We start from the raw sequence: 19,926 nt of genomic DNA on the forward strand, positions 1-19,926 counted from the left end.
AATCCTAAATGATATGCGAACTAAGATACAAGATTGGTCCCGGAAGTCTCTACATGGAAGACATCGCCATGACTTATGCCAACCAAATGTCGACAAAGAGGCGTCGAACGCGTGGCTGAGTCGTGGCGAACTCTTCCCTGAAACCGAAGGGTTCATGATTGCCATACAAGACCAAGTAATTGAAACTCGCAATTACCAGAAATACATTATGAAGATCCGTAACCTACCAACAGACCGCTGTAGAAAATGTAATAGCAACTCTGAAACCATACAGCACATAACAGGCGCATGCAAATCAATTGTGCAGACAGACTACAAACACCGTCATGACCAAGTTGCAAATATTATCCACCAAAAATTAGCTCAGCAGTTTAAGCTCATACCTCAGAAACTCACTCCATATTATAAATATACACCTGAACCAGTTCTTGAAAACAACAAATACAGAATCTATTTTGACCGTGCAATACTTACAGACAAGACAACACATTTTAACAGGCCAGATATCACCGTCCATGATAAAGATAAACACACCGCATACATAATAGACATAGCAATACCTAACACGCATAATTTGCAAAACTCAATAGCCGAAAAGTTATCCAAATATATAGATTTAAAAGACGAAATAAAAAGAATGTGGCGGTTAAACGAGGTAAGCATTGTTCCTATAATACTATCTACCACAGGTGTTATCCCTAAACAGCTGCATCAGTCACTTTCTACCCTAAACATCCCGAAACCTACATACATTTCACTCCAAAAAGCAGTAATTTTAAATACTTGCCGAATAGTTCGCAAGTTTCTTCAAGACCATGAACATCCACAGCAACCGAATTAAAACCACTAGTACTGGGAATGCACTTGGCTTAGGCCCGTGCATTCCTGAAATACCAGCTTCAAGCTGAGACACATAAGTGTAAAAAGAAAAATAATAATAATAATAAATATCCTTGGACATTTTACACTGCGCTTCTAGTCCCAAACTAAGCAAAGCTTGTACTATGGGTACTAGACAACGGATATATACTTAATCAATGATTTGCTCACTAAGCTCTGAACTTCACGCTATGAAAAGTCCTAAAAAGTTTCTTTTCACGATTTTCTCGTTTTAAATGGGTTAACTTGAAATCGAATAAAGAGTCTCTGGCGACCTTTTCGATGATTTTAAATTTAAAGAACCAAATCCTTACTTTAAATTTTTTACATGAGCATTAAGTTTTGCGTTATCATTATCAACTGTATTTAAGCTGATACGAATACTTTAACAGAAGTAGGGCATAAAACGGGACGCGATGAATTTTCTAATTTTCGTTCATTCACAAGGCATTCGGCATCATTTCTATCTCCCCTCTTGTCTCCATTTATCTCCGGGCCTCTGCTACAGATTCGCGTAACATTTTGTTTGTTTCTTACGAAATTGTTATTTCCGGGTGCTTTCTTTCCTTAAGCGGATTCGTCTGCGGCCTTTATATAAAAATCAAGGAAATGAGTTCGCGCTTGAATCTCGATATATTTTGACCTCTTTCTGAACGATAAATTCGATATAACAAATAAATCGACACCTTTCACGTTTATACCTTTGCCGGAATGAAATCAATTCGCATTGGAAACGTTTTTTCATTGTGAACTTTTGGTGTGAAAGGAATTCAGTTACTGGTACCAAAACAACAAATAATATTTTTGAAATAAAATGACAGCAATTGATTTGTATCATTATAGAGGTATCTTCCCAGAGAAAATCATAACGTAAGTTACCTCATGTGCTTTAATAAAACACNTTTTTGGTTTGATCAAAGTATCTCTTATAGTTTTTGGGATAGGTTGATTAAATTGACATAATAAGTTTATTATATTTGCTGCTACGGAACCCTTTGTGCGCGAGCCCGACTCGCACTTGGCCGGTTTTTTTTATTTATTTTTTCGTTAGAGAGTGTTATTGAGATAAACATGCAATGGTAGCTAGTGGAGTACTCCAATTGCAGTGCAATGATTTAGTTTATGAATTATGATGATTGTAATTTCTTAGTTCCTTAAGTTTGGTTAAATTCTTTTAGGTGATCGACTATATGGGTAATGTAGGCTTTGAAGCTACATGTTTAAACAGCATAGCTTGAATGGCCACATTTTCCGTCAGAGCCAATGAGTTAGCGGGGAATTGACACGGCTAACTTTAAAGCCGTGGAGAAAATGGCAAATTAACTTTTGGCAAACCACTGTGTGACTTCGCACCAGGCAATATCTGAGCGGAATTTTAACTAAGCGATATAGATCGGTAATCCCAGAGGCGTGCGCTAACACGCTCGCAAAACGGATGTTCGCGTCTTATTTTATTCTAATTTAACGAGATTCTACTTACCGTGTAATTTCTAAAAAGGTGTATATTTTGGTGCCTGTAGAATACAGTACCTATAAGCTAGCGGCTTACTTACGTGGATATCAATTTCTCACAGAATTATCATCTTTGAGAATCACAAGAATTTTAATTTTTAAGATACCGGAACGTAAAGGCCTGAGTGTACAGTCAGTATGTATCTTTTTACAGGTTCCTGTTTTATTGAAAGGCATAAACTAAGCAAATCTCTAAAGTAAAATAAACACTTACCTATTACTTTTTGGTGAAAATCCATTATGGAAAATTATAACAGTACCTACCTACTGGTGCGAGTTTGAGAACATAAATCCGTGAATTGAAGATATGCACGGATTTCTTTTCAACTGCTTTCAGTATTCTCGTCAAGCCCGCGTTTCCTAGCATGCGGTCACACTTAATAATTTCGTCACGGCTCGTCTTGCCAGGTGGAAAATTGGAAATTGTGTCATTCTTCGCCGAGTTCCCAAAGAATTACGTCTTCTTCAAAGACTTCGTGGCTCGGTTTGCTCGCCGCGGATTTATTAGTGCTATTCACATTAAAATGCGCGAGATTGTTGCAAATTGTACAATGGATTTTTTGCCTTTTTTCAACGTGAGCCGTTTTTCAGATTTCGTTTTGTGCTGAAATTTTTATAGCCTAAATGAAAAGTGGAAATTTTGGGATGGGACCTGATTTATCATCTAGGTTTATTGAAATTGAATATTATTGGATAATATTCAGCAGCATTGAACCGTATAAAAGTATATGGAAAAAATGATTTAAGCATCAGAATTTTATTAACTGTCGAAGTTGATTGTTTGGTAATATTGATGTAACAACATGAACAAAAGATTGGACAGCCGTAACTCGATCATTTCAATTGGATCATAGTAAACTTTTCTTTATTTAGAACTAGTAGCGAAGTGTTAAATATCCAAAGATTATTTATTTATAANCCCAACTAATATTATAAATGCGAAAGTAACTCTGTCTGTCTGTCTGTCTGTCTGTCTGTCTGTCTGTCTGTTACGCTTTCCCGCTTAAACCTCGCAACCGATTTTGATGACATTTGGCATAGAGATAGTTTGAGTCCCGAGAAAGAACATAGGATAGTTTTTATCCCGGTTTTTGAAACAGGGACGCGCGCGATAAAGTTTTTCTGTGACAGACAAAATTCCACGCGGGCGAAGCCGCGGGCGGAAAGCTAGTTTATTTATAATAGGAAACTTACGCCCGTATTCACAATCGATGCTTGCTTAAGTGAAGCAGCAAATGGAGCGCACAGCGTTGAATAGAGCTCTGTGATTGGTTCGTGTGTCACCCTGTGCATCCACGCGCACTGTGAGACCTTATAGTAATGTTTGTGAATACGGGCGTTAATCAAAATCGAGCCATGTTAATCATCAAATTGTCCACAGAAGCATGCGAAAAGACCTTCTGTCGTTGGGGCGCGGAGTGCGTTTCCCTCGGCGATGGGCGCGCTCACTGCGCCTGCCCTACCACTTGCCCGTCCAGTCCGTCGCCAGTCTGCTCCACTGCTGGCAGAACGTATCGCAACCATTGCTACTTGAGAAAGGAGGCCTGCGAAAGAAGACTCAATTTGCGAGTCAAGCATGAGGGAGAGTGTGGTAAGTGTCGTTTTGAGATAAACTACAAAATTGTAGCTAGGGTTGGGGCAGATGTTTGTTACAGCAGGCTGATTTAAAAAAAAACCCTCGATTGTATTGCAAGTACCTACATAATTATACAACAATACTGCGTATACAAAGACGCATCAAGACGAAAATAAGTGTGAAGATAGTGTAGAGCACTTGCTTTCCTGCAGTATGCATGTATTCTTAAGCATTAAACATTAAAAACCAGTCTGTATGTTTTTTTTTGTTGAGCTGCTGATACTTAATGTAATTAGATGATTTTACTTGTAATTTACTTCTGTATCAACTTTGGCCGAATACTCTATTAGATGCGCTGGCAAGTTACAAGTAAGACTGAAAGTTCAAGGAATAAGTTTATTGAATAAAGCTACCATGTAATTTAACGAGATTACAAGCGCGATACCATCAGCTGTCTGTCCACCGTAACCACCATCAGTGAATTGCACCGCAGGCCACGTTTAAACGCAATCAGTGTTATTCGTGCATAGAGTTAGGTCTAAGGCTTTGAATGTATTTATTACATTGTTTACCGATGTCGCAACACAAAGAGGAACTATAAGCACTAATATAAAGTACGATAATGTTGACAGTACCTAAGTAGAGCACATGTTGCTACAATTGGTTTACTTGCGGTGATTGTTTTTACCTATCTTACTAGTCTGCATTGGCATAACTTAACATCCATGGGTATTAATGGCTATAATTATTAAAACAAAATATGCAACTGAGATAGTTATACCTAATACCCTCGGAGATCACAGAAATCGGAGATCACCAATAACAAAAACAAAAATTGGAATGGTTTTATTCATTTACTAGTTGAACTTTGTTTCTTTATTTTGCTCCTAATGCACTCTCTCCAAGTCCAATGCATAAACAAATGAGATTGGAATAGACAAAAGCTTTGATTAAATTTCGTGTGACTTACATTTTGGACGGCTATAAAATGACGGACATGCATAATTCATAGTCAGAAAACGCTCTCATATTCCTTACAAGGCCCATAAATCCGGGGCATTAGAATACAAGAATAACCTTTTATCTCCGGCTATCTTATAAAAATACCCGGCACATGTCGCCCGCGCCGCGTTTGCGACTACAATCGGACTAGAAAATGTTTCTGTGTCGAGTTAGAAAAATTGCAGTTCATATCGGTAACAAAGCATTCTTTTCACATTGCCTCTAAGGGGATGGTTTGTTTATAGCTCGTTGCAGGGTTGTTGCAGTTACCTACTTTTTAGAATTATGCGTAGTTTTTTAAACATTTTTTTTAATAATTAATAAATAAATAAAAAAAAACACGTTTATTGCTTTGTTAACAGAAATAATGGTTCCTTGTTAAGACTACGGAACCCTACAGAGGAATTACAAGAAACCAAAATATTATTATAAAAAGGTAAAAAACATATCGAGGTGGCTCAACACGTGCTGCCAAAGTCTAGATAGGTATCTGTCCAAGACAGCGCTAATTTTCATCGTTATTTTCACGATTCGTGATGTATGTGAATTCATGACTCGATCAAAAAAGCCTTGCCAATAATAACATACCTAGTTTATCAACAACAGAACTCTTATAATCGAATGTTTACTATTCACAACCCTAGCCACGATCGTAAAGTGCCATAGGAGCTGCACACAGCGTTCCCGATGTTATTTCACAAAAGTTTTATTTACCTACGTTTTCCTTTCCAGTCAAGTTCGCATCGCAAATATAATTTATGTCCCGTTTCCCGCCTCATATGAAAACACTTGTAATTGTTTCGACAGCTGAATAATGCGAAATATGTCATGAGGTTCATTATTATCAAGACGGGAGCGTGTTGTGAAAATAAGTAACCATTTATATAATCGAGCCGGGAACTCCCGTAATGTGTACCATCAAATAGTTATGAACAAGAAGTTGAAAACTCTAATTAAATAAATAAGCGTCATGCCTTAAATACTTTGGCTTTCGGGTATTTTAATTACACGTATCAGAAAATTCCGGCGCATGTGCTTCGAGTTTTAAAGGGATAAAATTATAAAATATTTTAAATTTTAATATAGAAATAATAACTTTACGAAACTAGGCGCTAGTCTTTCGTAATACATAAGTACTGCAATCTATTAAAACTGGAACATAATTTACTGATATTGTATCGATAAGATCCAGTAGGTACAAGTAAGTAATGTCTATTGATTGCCTCTAGAATATTAATCTAAAAAAGAAATAAAATTGTGAAGGTTGCATACGACCAAACTCCTTGGCCGCGCGCCTGGCCGGCGAGAAACTTATTTTTAATTGAGTGTGTCGACTGTCATTTGTTCTTTTCTCATAATTTGAAAATAAAATTTTTACTACTCTCTCAAACTATTGTAAGTAAAGTGAATTTATACACATTAAAAAATAATAAAATTATAGGTATTTTAATTTTTTACATCTCTTGTAGTGAGTAAGTAATGTAGGTATTGTGTTGGAGTGGGTTCACCAGAATAGTCCAGCGTATTTATGTGAACATTTTATCTATTTTAGTTTTTGCACTGTTCCTCGTTCCTTACTAACGTATGCAAGCACATCTAATTCCACGCACGTAGAGGCCACTGGAGAACATACCTCAACCCTCTTACCCTTATAAATAATGTTCAATGAATAATTCGTCCACTTTGTTCAGAAGCTGGGGACCCGTGCAGTGGTGTGGTGTGTCCTCCTGGTGCGAAGTGTATAGTCACCAGTAGTCAAGCAGAGTGCCGGTGTCCCAGGAGTTGTCAGAGGAGGAAGCCAGTGTGTGGCACTGATGGCAAGGAGTACCCGTCTGCGTGCCACCTGGATAAGCAAGCGTGCGAAAATCAGCACAATATTACTATCAAGTACCAGGGAAAGTGTGGTAAGTATTTGTTTGATTTATTTTAACATAACACTACATTTTATCATTTCAGTCATTTGGCTGAAACGAACGAACGAATGAACTACATTTTAATTTATAGTATGAAAGCGTTGAGAATAGGCTCAAAAATGCAATAAAACAGCTGTTTCATATCAAAGTTTAGGTGATATTCGGCGATAATAATTTTCCATTTTCACTACAGGTTTTAAAATACCTGAAAGTATTCTATTAAAGATCACAGGCTAAAAAGTTCGCAACTTTTTTAGTTGCCAAGTAATGTAATTGTCTACTCGATTTTTTACAGAAGACGTAAAAAATTAAATCTATAGTCTTCTGAAAAGAAACATCCCCAATTTACGAAAATTACATTGTAAGCAAATTGAAGAGCATTTTTTCTAGCGGACACCCAACGCCAACCGCCCTTAGAAGTTTTTAATGAGGAAAATTAATTATACCAGTTGACCCCGTATTGTTGGTGTTGATGTTTAAAAGTATAAAAGAATCTCGTTAAGAATGGGCCATTTCTTAATAATAGGGTGAATTTGTATGAAAGGTTAACATTTCGCGGACCGGGTTGCGATGACTTACGACTGAGAATGAAATCCGGAATCCGGATAGAAATGTGTATGGAAATGTGACACACGTTCTATCATGCTCCTTTATTGAAAGACCCTACCGTTGTAACCCAAACGCCCCGCGTGGCTGTGACACTTGTCACCTGGGACCCGGAATTATTGCACGTATTTATTAAAAGTCGGCTATCATTCGGTATTATGGTTAGACTTTATCGCTTTGAAAAAAACGGCGAGTTCATTGTTTTTCATTTACATATCTTAACTTACGACAATATAATGTTAAAAAATAGCTCTTATTGCAACCACATAAATACAACTTGATGTGCCTTAGGCACAACTTGAATGACTTCATCCTATTTTTGCCAGTAGGCGATCGGGCTATGCAAAAATATTTAGAGGGCGGCACGACAAAAGAAAGTTATAAGCGACTTACATATTTTTATATTTGGGAATATTTCTTACTATCTTTTGAATAGTCCCCTTTTATTGAGGCGCTGGATGTAAGCACACTAGTACATCAAAAGAAACCCAAACTTAAACAAGGCGCAAAATTTCCCTCATACAAAACAAATTGGGTCTCCTACTTTCTTTTTCATAAAACTAATTTAATCTCCTCTACTTTATCTATTATGTACCAACATTTTGTTAACCCTTTTCACCGAACTTCTCTGGAACATTCGATCTGAACTAAATTTGTACAAGACCGAATGCCCGCACATTCCGAAATCCTTTTGTAGTTCACTTCTGTACTTTTAATAAATCGTGCCGTTCCATGTTCCTTCAGCAAACTTGTTAAACTTGTTTCCTTGCGCTTGCCTGAAATAATAATGCTTTAACAACGTAATAAGACCTATTATTACGACAGTGTGGAATATTAAATTTGTGCGTTTGTGTGCTTGCTTCAAAATGAGTGTAAAAAAATTGAGAGATTCCATAAGTGACTGAAAGCATAAATGGTACACTAACCCCAAAATTATCCATTTTATAATCTGCAAGATTTTTTTTTAATTTTTGATTATATGTTTTTTCATACAGATCCATGTTCTGAACACGAATGCGCCGATGGCAGTATTTGCCAGCTGAACGAAATGCGCGTGCCGACTTGTCGCTGCGGGCCGCCCTGCGACTTAATCGCACGACCTGGATCAGCTGTCTGCGGCTCGGACTACAAAGATTACCCTAGCGAATGCTCGCTACGAAGAGAGTCGTGTCGCACACGACAACAGTTGACTATCGCGTACAGAGGCGAATGTGCTTCAGGTAATTTTCAGACTATTTTTAGTTTGCAAAATAGAACCTATTACAGCTGCATAAAATACCACAGTATTTGGATGTTGCTGTCTGTACTTTACTGGCTGTTCTACCCCTGTACTTATTTAACCGTGAAACCGAAGGGATCCCAGACGGGAATCACGGCGAACTCAGCATTTCACCCTTTTTAAGTAAGTCCATTCCAGGGATTTTCCGTGTATTGAATACGTTTTACAATGGTCAGGCCAGATTCAATTTAGGAGTGAAGATTTAAACATAGCAAGTCACCTTTTTTTCTCTTTTTGATGTAGCCCGTGGGTAATATTCGGATTGTCTTACCTCAGCGACCAGCCGTTCGGTATGGATCAGCGCATTGTGAATCGACTATAAAGATTTCACTTGCTGAATCAGGGAATTCAAATTTGAACAAATTGATGGCGATGACGACGTATTTTTGCAAATTATTTTGTGCGAAATTTTTGCATCAAATCTTTTTTATTCAAATAAAAAAGACATGAGTATGTAACGTGTATCGTGTTCAAGAAGTAAGTATCTATATTTGGCCAAGTAAATCACGTTTGTTAAGTCGTTATAAATATACGCTTTTAATTCAAATAATGTAAGGTACTTGATACAAATNTTATGTGGGAGAGGTATCTAAATTAAGAAAAAGAAACTCGAAAAGGAAAAAGAAGCCGACGGCTTGTTTAGCAATCTAAAATTAAACCCTTGTTTCAAAGCGAAAAGATTTGTTTTATCGGAATATTTCGTTCTAAAGAAAGACAAGAGTCCATTTCGGGTAACCCAAAAGGAATTATTAGAGGCGGAAAACTAATTAATGCTTTCGAGGGTTTACTCAATTATAAGATTTATTCTATTTTCAGCTTTTGCCTGATTACTCACTGCCCTTTTAATATTATTGACATAATAATGCTATTTTTAAAACGCTAAAGTAAATTTCCGTTTACTTTATTATGCGCATGTGATTGATAATTGGTACCTATATTATACCTACATGAATAAAAAATATTGAAAATAATAAATCGAATCGGCTGCAGTGTGTCACAGCGGTCAAAAGACTTGCAGCATTGCCTCCAAAAGAAAAAAAATAGCAGAGCACAACGATGTTTTTTTCTTTCATTTATAGTATTCAGCACTGAGTTGTTCAGAAGCACAGTCACGAGCATTTAAATGTTTAGGTACACTACGTCATAATAATATATTCCGATACCATAAAGTTTAAATTCCAATAAATAAAGCCTTTCTTTTCTCCCCTAGCCCAACACCCATGCGACTCGGTAAAATGCGGTGTCCGGGAACGCTGTACACTCGACGCGCGAGGGGTAGCCGTCTGCGGCTGCGGTCCGGACTGCGAGCCGATCGTCCGGCCCGTGTGCGGCTCGGACGGCCGGACGTATGACAGTGCGTGCTTCTTGGATAGACAAGCGTGCTTGGACAATAAGGATATTAGGGTGGCGTATATTGGACCTTGTGGTAAGTAACTTAAATGAAAATGCATTTCTCTATATTTACATTACAACTTAAATACTTGAGATAATATTGATTTAGTATTATGTTTTGTGTTTAGGGTATTGTCTTTTATTTAATTCTCAAAAATAGATAACAGCATTTCAAATTAGCTTTCTAGAGTCTCTCTTAAACTCAATCAATAAATTCTTTCTTTCACTGACAGTCGAGTTAGTTTACCATTTACTACTAGCTCCCATCGACGCGTTTGATATACGACTTGATATTAAACTCGCAATCGTCACTTTCCCCACTTTTCAATCTGCTACAAACTGTCATGCAAAAATCAACCTTTAACCTATAGGTTCGGAAAATCCATGCGCTCGCGCAACGTGTCCTTGGGGCGGCGCGTGCGTTTCCCGCGGTGGTACTGCTCAATGCGCGTGCCCAGTTTGCGATGCGACTTTAGCTCCCATCTGTGCGTCTGATCACAACACTTATGGAAGCGAGTGCAAGATGAGGATGCATGCGTGCCAAGAAGGAATCAAGGAAGGAGAGCTGCGTGTGCTTTATAATGGAACCTGCCGTGAGTATACTTCATCATCATCATCATCATTATTATATGCCTCCCCCAATGATTTCCACATCACGCGGTTAGAACGGCCTACATCCAGCGCCTTCCTGCTACCTTTATGTATACTTTAAGCATGAAAAGAGTATCCGTAGAAGATAGTAAAGGTGGGACAGTAGACCAAATTTTATCAATAAAACCCTGGATACGCCGGTTAACCCGTTTTTCTTTACTTTGAAGTTATGCTTAAAACAGTCAAGTGTAAGTCTGTACAAAATGCGATAAAGTAGAAACAAGACCTGTCTACGTATAACTTCTTCAAAAGTGCACGTTACATGAAATCGATCAGTATCCTGTACAAAGGCACTAGTTACCGCGTGGAGTGTACTCAAAACTACACTCAAAGTTCTTTGCACCGCGCTGCTGAAATATTTGAAGCGGGAGTTGCATTACTTTAAGAATTTTCAACACTTAAGTGTTGACGTTCCATTTCTCTCTCGGCTGCAGCGGTCATTTGTTTTGCTTACGGTACAAAGGACTAATAAATTGCAGTGAAACCGTCAATTGAAGGTTAAAGGTGTATTTAAATTTACGGTTTCACGTGAGCGTAATTTTTAAAAGTCATATGAATGATTTTTCTATTGTATAAATGTATAGTTGACAATACAAACTTCCACCAATGAAAAACTCTAATTGATTTTGTAGTTTATAATTAAAGAAAAATTAAACACCATTTAAATTCATATTCCGTGGAATGATGTGCTGTCAACTCTGCATTTCTTACGTGGCATACATGTAGCGTGTCTCACGCAACCGTAGCAGTGTGAACATACCCTATAAGTTTAGTGCGGTGATTCCACTCGACACCGATTGATGAGCGGTAACTGCTGATTAATTTCATTATTAGAAAGCCGCCATTGACTATCTTAACAATATCGATAAAGACGCCCCCGGGCTTAAGTCATAGTTTAATGAAATTCTTCTCAAAGGGTTTCCAGCTCAGCACTTGCCAATAAATTACAAAGAAAGTTCTCGAGACGAAATATTGGTGATCAATCACCTTACTGTGTGACAGACACTTGGAAATTTTAATCTGTGTTCGACTCGTGTTTGGATTGCTTTTGAAGATTGTTTATGAAGTGATTTGAGGTAATTAGGTCAGTGAGGATGTTTCTAAATTCGCAAGAATGTAAATAATGGTGTTTTCTTTTCTTTTTTGTTTAGAATCGTGCGTGGATATAATCTGTCAGGGCGGAGGCGATTGCGGAGTAGATATGGAAACGGGTCGCCCTATTTGTCGCTGTAACCACAACTGTACGGAATCACAGGTTTGTATAAATTCATTTTTATTAAATCTTCTTAATCAAACTCTACATTTACTGAGAGGTTCAAATAGTATGCTCTCAAAGTTACAAAAACCGATCCTTAATTTATTCCTTCGAACGAAATAAGTCACTAATAAAATAATCAAAATTATTTCATACGTTTACGATATTCCGATTTTTAACAAGGCTTATGAGATTATAGAGCATTTTCAAATATTTTAATCAAGAATAATCTACAATCGATTCCATTTACCAAATTATTATTTTCACACCTGGTCTGATCATACCCTGTATAACCCAAAACTGGATGATAACGGTTTTCGAGTGATATCATTTTGATAATCCTTTCACCCCTTAATTGGGTTTTTCACTTGTCTGAGAATAAATTTAATGAATCAGCGTTTTAAAATTGCCTACGATAATTTTGATTCGGGATTAGTCAGCACGTATTAAATTAATTAACCTTAAATGATTAAAGGTAGCGACGTGGCAAAATTAACTTTTATTAATATTTCACATTGATTGAGGTATTTCAACAGAAACTGATTACTTTTGTTAATTATAGTAAAATATACAACCGTGATTTTCGTGTATGAATATTTACTATCAGATTGATTAATTTTCTGAAATACCAAAATTCAGTTCGTACTTTAAGCACGGCTTTAAGCCTTTCTTACCATACATTTTTGCTATGTTTCTGTTTATTATGTCATACTTATACCTATAGGTATAAGGCTTAATTTTAAAAAATCTTGTAAAGAATCAGTGCATTTTACCTCAACTGAAAAATTAATAATAGGTATAAACTCAAAAAAGCGTCTCAATAAAACTGTCCATTCATACTTCATTACGCCCGAATACTAAACGTGAGAACAATCCGGATTCGTGGAATACCTTTAAAAATTTGTAGGCTGTAATTTCCGAGGGTTATTCGCGTCCATAATTCAAACCGTTTTCACGACAGGACTCGGATGCGGTCTGCGCGAGCGACGGTCAAACGTACCCTTCTCAGTGCGAACTCGACTCGACGGCGTGTCGCGAGCAGAGCGACTTGCGGTTGGCGTACAAGGGCGACTGCGGTGAGTCTCCATATTTTATAACTTGGAATCACGCTTGGGAGGGTTAAAATTAGAAATGAAATTTTGTAGTGTGCAGTTTTGGGTTAATAGAATCTTGGTGTCGTGCTGCTGAAAATTTTAAGATGTCAGCTAAAAGTCTTCAAGAAATGCTTTACATTTTTAATGGTGGCGTACTTTATACAGGGTTGAAAACTCATGTGTTTAGTTATAAAATAAATTTTGTTCGTCTTATGATTTTATACCATACTTAAATACCTATCTACTCCCCCTTCAAGATTTTTTTGTACAAAAGGTATTATTACTTACGAGATGTTAAATTGCAATCCAGTTCTATGATATTTTGTAATATTCAAACTGCAATTTCGACTTTTAATGGTTAATTTAAACTTCAGGTTAATTTCCGCGACAAACTCAGTGTGTCAGATACACATTCCGTTTCGAATAGGTACAAAACTAGAACTTTTAGATATCGACCGATTAATTACGTCGCTCGACCGCATAGAAACAGCCATTATGTAGCTCTATGCCTCACCACAATATTGGTGGACTGGACAATTAGCTACGCAAATTATACCACTGACAATTCCGGGGCCGACTCGTTTTGTTCCAGGATATTGCGCCATTAACTCCTAAAATTGTTTTACAGAACGAATAACGCGGACATAATTATAAAAAAAGAACAAATTAGTTTGGCCCATGAAAAATACTGCCATCGTTTTCTTCGGCAGCTTTCTAAACTTAATTGCTTTACGAGAAAATGGCTGAATAAACTTGAAACTAACTTGAAGCAGGATACCATTTGTTATTGTAACGCGGCCTTAATATTTGCGTTTCACTTGACCTATCAAGTGTTATTTTAGGGTTGCCTAATCAGTGGTTCTATAATTGTATTATCATTTCCACACGCCACGTTACCCTCGAGTGGCGTGACGTTTTCAAGGCTTGTTTCAGAGTGACGTTGTAATTAGGCCCTTAAGGGTTTCAGTTATTGAACTCGGATACATAGGAATAGATTATTCAGTAATGCTTAAGAACAGTATNCTTTTACGCAAAAAATACTAAGCGGATCTTAATAAAACTTTGCAGTTTTATTGTTAATATTTCAGAATAACATAATATAGTCTATAATTAACAATAATATTCCGTTATTTTGTCAAATAACAGCGATAAGTGTCAAGAAATTAGGTCTTTCTATGATAAACTTAATTTCTTACTAGGTGAAGTTACAGGCAAAAACTAGTACAATATATTTACATTTCTGCATTGTGACGAGTCACCTAAACGTTCCTCACCTCCCCATTCTCGTATTTCCTCGAAACAAGGACTCTTCATCGAACTATTGTTGCAAATACCAAGGTGGGACAAAAATGACCCAGTGGCGCTTCTAGGTAAAACCGATTTTAATTTTTTTTCTTATAATGTTATATTATCAAAAACATTAAAAAATGATAAAATTCAATAAATCAGGAAAAGTCAAAAAGTTTCATGGACTTTCGTTGAAAAATAAAAAAGTTAGAGACGATCAAACTCGCGAGTGGGACAAAAATGGGACGGCGGCCTTTCTAGTGTTAAGAGTTTACAAATAAGGTCTACAAACCATAAAAAATCGTTTAGCGTAACTTTTTTAGCTGTGTTGAAACCAAAAATCAGCGTGATGGATTAAAACGACATTCCCAAAATATGCTGCCATCAAACACCGAGTATTGTGTCCCGCATTTTATAGGCGTGCACAAATCGTTATGTCAATTGCGCATCAACAATAACCCCTCTAATCCCATTAATATCGCTGTGTCGCCCATTCATCCCTGTCCGGAACAGTAAAATATGCATGCATGACTAAAATGAAGCCACTTTCGGGGCTCCCTAACCGAACTGCCGAAAAACCTTTATAATTACATTATGTTGCTGCATGGCGAGTGTGAATTATTGTGCTTCCACTTTCAAAATTATGAAAGCAGTGATTAAAATGAAACGGCTAACTATTTGTCGCTGTTTGTCAAACTTTTAATCGGTCCAGACATTAATATTTCTGTTATTCCTTCCTTCCGTAATGATAATCTGAGTTTCCCTACCTACAAAATATAGTCTTGTCGAACTATAAATGTCATTCCTTCATTCCAACCACCACATTATTACTTGTTTGGTTTGCAAGAATAAAATTTTCTTTTTTTGTAAAATTAATTACAATTTTACTATCATATAAATTGAACACGAAAATATATTTTTAATGCATAGTATGAGCTTCTTTTCTGAAAATTTCGCATACACATTATTTCTCAGCTATTACCGACCTACAAAATTTAATTAAGCTTGCGTAAAATTAAATTGTGTTACGCAATAACATGAAAAGGGTCGCAGGTGTATTAGTCTGAGTATTCCAATAATAGCCCATTGTGAACGAGAAGCCATTGATAATAAGTTTTTGTAGTTACCAAATTCGTCATAACTTTAAATTGCTTGCTTTCACTGCCTAGTTACTACGAAGTTAAAATATACTTTGAAGTAAGTTTTGCATATTATTAAGTTACATCATAAGTATTCGTAGGTAACTAAAATAAAAATAGTTGTCAAAGGACAAGTTTAATATGTAAAATTGTAAAGGATTTATTATTATGTGCCAATGTTTGAAAAGAGAAGTTCTGAGAACGACTTCAATACGATCAAAGAGACCTACATAAATCTAAGCAGCAAATTACTGGTCATTGTAGTAGGTACGTAACGCAAAGCCGGAATCAGGTGATATTGATTTATCAATACTTCATACTTATGTAGCTGTGTTTGGGAGCGGATTAGGCACCGATAGGGGATTAAAGTGCTCCATAGCGTACACCGAAACGAAGGCAGATTAGGTAAATCGGCTTTATGTTGTGCATCTTCAAGTTACTTTGTGGTTAATCGGTAGCTGCCTTTGCTAACTTCAACTTAAACTTTGCCCATTTATAGGCAGATCACTCGGATCGGATTATTACGCTTTGTTGTGTCGTCAAAGTTACTCGAAGAAAATCAAGAGCTCTCATAAAAACTTGTTTTAATGTTTTGGTTTGGAAAGATGATACTAATTGCTTGCCTAAATCCTGAAGCTATAATAATTTTTATGGTTTTAAAGTCTGTGAAATAAAATATTGTACCTTTTAAAAACTGAACATATTTATAAACCGTTTGTTAGAATGGATTGCCACGAGTTACTACAAATATGTAACAAAACTCGTAATATTACTTCACTGGCCAACAAAGGAGCGAAAATATTTGTCACCCAAAAGTTGCTGCTATAACTCAGACTAACAGAATGCGTGAAACCTCTCTGAATCACGTTCAAGCCCCGGACTACAAAAGTTGGCAATAATATTTACTGCGAAATAAATCACAATTGAAACTTTTTCCGCTACTAAGTTGACTTTTTTAATTCGAATCGTTGCGGCCCCACCCAATACTTTTTGCTCCTTCCATTTGTGGGCTCGTGGTAAACAATCGTTATTAAATTTGAACGGGTGTTTTCCCTCGTTTCTCATTGCGGGAACGAGAAAGCCTAATTTTCCTCGACGTGAGAATGAGAAAATGCCATGGGAAGCTCGCAATTGTCGGACAAAATGACATTATCTGTTCAACCATTCGTTTCTCGCAAACTTTAGCCGGGCGCTTACGAAGTCGTAACCTTGCTGGCACAGACGATATAAAACTCGTATAATATTATTTATGACATTAAACCGTCCAGGTACAGTCGAGCGCTATTATTCCGTGAATGTTTATTGTTTTCTTTTAGCTACAAGTTTCAGATTCACAACAACTTTCATAGAATACTAATTTCTACCTACCAATCTTAGCTTTTAGGGGTGCATCAATATTTGCGACTGCGAATCTTACACAAGTGTTTGTTACAGCACTATGCGAAGGTGTCCAGTGTTCCTTCGGGGCACACTGTTCAGCAGGCGAGTGCATTTGTCCCACTGACTGCACTGGAGCAGCTAGAGAACCAGTGTGCGGTAGCACCATGCAAACTTATCCAAACGAGTGCGAACTCCAAAAAGCCGCTTGTAGACTACCTCCACCTGCCACGCTACATGTTATCTTCTACGGAGACTGCAAAGACAGACTGGCTGTCGTTCCACCTATCGCTATGAGTAAGCAAACCGTTACTACTAACTATATTAGATGCAATACTAATACCCTTTCCAAACCAATAAAATACTTGCCTACATTCTCGTAAAACTTGTGGGTGGGCGCAGTCACAATATTTGCCATCTGACCGTCATCAACCCTGTTGTTAGCAGTAATTTCAATAAAGCGACCCATCCTCGATCAATTAACTAACTTTCCGCTTTATCGCTTGACTAACACGCAAATATTTGGGTGGGGATGTATAGCCACGACCGCGATGACCACTACTGAGGCAGAGGAAGGGTCGACGGATTCATTGGGTGCGACGGAACTGGGCGGTACCTCCAGTCCCTCAGCTTGCCGCGACATCCGTTGTGATTTTGGCGCGAGCTGCGAAATTGGTGCAGATGGATACCCTCGGTGTTCTTGCCTCTTCGAATGCCCGCATGAGATCGAATACTTCCCAGTTTGCGCTTCGGACTTCAGATTGTACTCGAGTCTGTGTGCAATGCGCAAAGAGGGCTGTCAGAAACAACTGGAACTCCGCTTGAGGCCTTTGGATCTTTGTAAAGGTTTGGTTCTTACTAACATAACATGCTTTTTAGTTGACTAACGCTCGATTTCGTAATATAAAATAATATTCACCGGACTTTTAAAATAAGAACCATAATATCACTTATATTTTCTATCAGGTATGGAGGTGAGGCCTTGTGGAAATAACAAAGCAATGATCGATCCAATAACCGGCATTGAGATAGACTGTGGGAATGGTCCGCATCGCCAGGATTGTCCTGCTGGTACCTATTGCCATATCACACTTACTGCAGCAAGGTGTTGCCCTAAAAGTGAGTAAAATTAATTGTGAAACATTTTATCATTTTTGTCCCCTACCACAGCAATTTAAAAACAACCAGAAAGCTCGGGTTTTGTAATGGTAAACGAATTGATGTGGTTTCCCTACAATATGTTTATAATTTTATCGCTGACCTTTGCCTCACGCAAATGACATTTCCGCTCTGGAAATTACGCGGACTCTGAAATTGGAATAAAATTATAACGTTCGATTTTACTTTCATGTGGAAATCGTACCGCTTTCATGCATATAATATGGTACTTAGCTGGTGATTTGTCAGGGTGAAGATACTAACAGTACATGGCACCATAGTTAAATTGGATACAATCACGCTAGCGATACCGTTTAAATTCCTTTGTTTCCGTCTCGTAAAATGATACTTTTTATGCTATTACGGTGCAGGTTTCATTTTTACCCACTAAGTAGGCACGTACCCTACGTGCTTAGGGAGCGAGGTTTTTTGTTTGTATGTGCAAATTGAAAGGAAACAGGTACCATTTCAACTCCTCTGGTGACTTGTTAATTTATTAATTGAAACGTTTTGAAGTGAACGATAATATTTTAATGAAAAAAGATTGGTGATATGCTGTTAACTTGAATTTACACATAACGATTTAAATTAGGGATGATTAAAATAAGTTTATGCATAGATAACACAAAAAGGCGTGTAGGTCCTGCATTTATTGATGATAAAAATGGGATTAAAATAAATATACATATTTGGTGCAGATGACTCAAGGCAGATGGAAGAAAAGCGAGTGATGCACTGTTCCGAGAGTGCGTACGGGTGTTGTTCGGACGGGTTGACAGTGGCGACGGGGCCTAATGAGGAGGGTTGTCCAATTACAAGTTCGACCTGCGGCTGTAACCGACTCGGGTCGGTGTCGGACCGCTGCGATGACGGCGGGCAGTGCTCGTGTCGCCCCGGCGTGGGCGGACTAAAATGCGACCGATGCGAACCCGGCTATTGGGGACTACCAAGGATTGGCACTGGACATACTGGATGCATACGTAAGTACCTAGTAGTTTTCAGTTTGTAAGAAGTAAGGTTATAATTGAATTGTTGACACCACATCAATTGATATACGAGTAAGTACTGGTCATTTATGTGCTCAGTCTAAATAGCACAATACGGCATCACTGGGTCACTTAATTCACCATTAGTTTTATCGATTTCAAAGTAGGCTTACCCAACTACAACCCTACTACAAAGTAACTTAATTTATCATTGAGTACTGATTCATATTAGTGCTAAAATTTTCTGTCTTGGATTTGTAGTTAACGGTGTAGTATCTTTATTTAGCAATAAAGTAGGTACTGATTGATACCTCAAGGTTAAAATTCTGTCTTTAACTGTTATGTAGTTAATGGTATCAATGTCATCAACCCAATCATGATGTAAATAAATAATAGGCCCTCTAATTGACTGATTGAATATTATATCGAGTTAAATAAAGATCCACCATGTAAAGAAAGCAACTGAACACGCAATGATCGATCAACGTGTCGAATGCCAATGACATGCCGCTTCATTAATTCTGACGAAAATGTCTGGGCTTTTCTCAGTCATAATAAATGATTGTGATTGGGCACCTACTTATTTTATCTTGCATTGTATTATATTGTATTGTAAGCTAGTCTTTAAATGATGACAAGAAAATTTATTGTACAGTATTAAAGACATAGGCAATTTNTTGATGATGGAGTCAGGAGGTGGCCATAGGAACTCCTAAACGAAACGGCAGAAACTCATGTCTGTCACTCAATCACAAACATGTCTGTACCGTCCGAAATGGAAGGCAGGGCCTCGTACTCGCCGGCGAGTACGGTGTAACGA

The 19,926-nt window shown here is 37.5% G+C and overlaps 1 protein-coding gene across 6 annotated transcripts in view; it reads left to right on the top strand.

Moving 5' to 3' along the window:
* Positions 1-19,926, top strand: part of LOC114349801 (agrin-like) — a 215,029-nt gene that overhangs the window by 178,066 nt on the left and 17,037 nt on the right. For 3 of the 6 annotated variants that reach the window (XM_028300330.1, XM_028300332.1, XM_028300328.1), the window contains exons 3-13: positions 3,773-3,982; positions 6,661-6,873; positions 8,484-8,708; positions 9,978-10,193; positions 10,531-10,752; positions 11,962-12,065; positions 13,027-13,141; positions 17,020-17,259; positions 17,503-17,808; positions 17,929-18,081; positions 18,819-19,100. In XM_028300330.1, the coding sequence (XP_028156131.1) occupies positions 3,773-3,982; positions 6,661-6,873; positions 8,484-8,708; positions 9,978-10,193; positions 10,531-10,752; positions 11,962-12,065; positions 13,027-13,141; positions 17,020-17,259; positions 17,503-17,808; positions 17,929-18,081; positions 18,819-19,100 (2,286 nt within the window). The remainder of the gene's footprint in view (positions 1-3,772; positions 3,983-6,660; positions 6,874-8,483; positions 8,709-9,977; positions 10,194-10,530; positions 10,753-11,961; positions 12,066-13,026; positions 13,142-17,019; positions 17,260-17,502; positions 17,809-17,928; positions 18,082-18,818; positions 19,101-19,926) is intronic. The other 3 variants (XM_028300331.1, XM_028300333.1, XM_028300329.1) reach the window with 2 other exon arrangements.

Source organism: Ostrinia furnacalis, unplaced genomic scaffold, assembly GCF_004193835.3.
Source record: "Ostrinia furnacalis isolate ACB-3 unplaced genomic scaffold, ASM419383v2 OfSCF0710, whole genome shotgun sequence".
Lineage (NCBI taxonomy): Eukaryota > Metazoa > Arthropoda > Insecta > Lepidoptera > Crambidae > Ostrinia > Ostrinia furnacalis.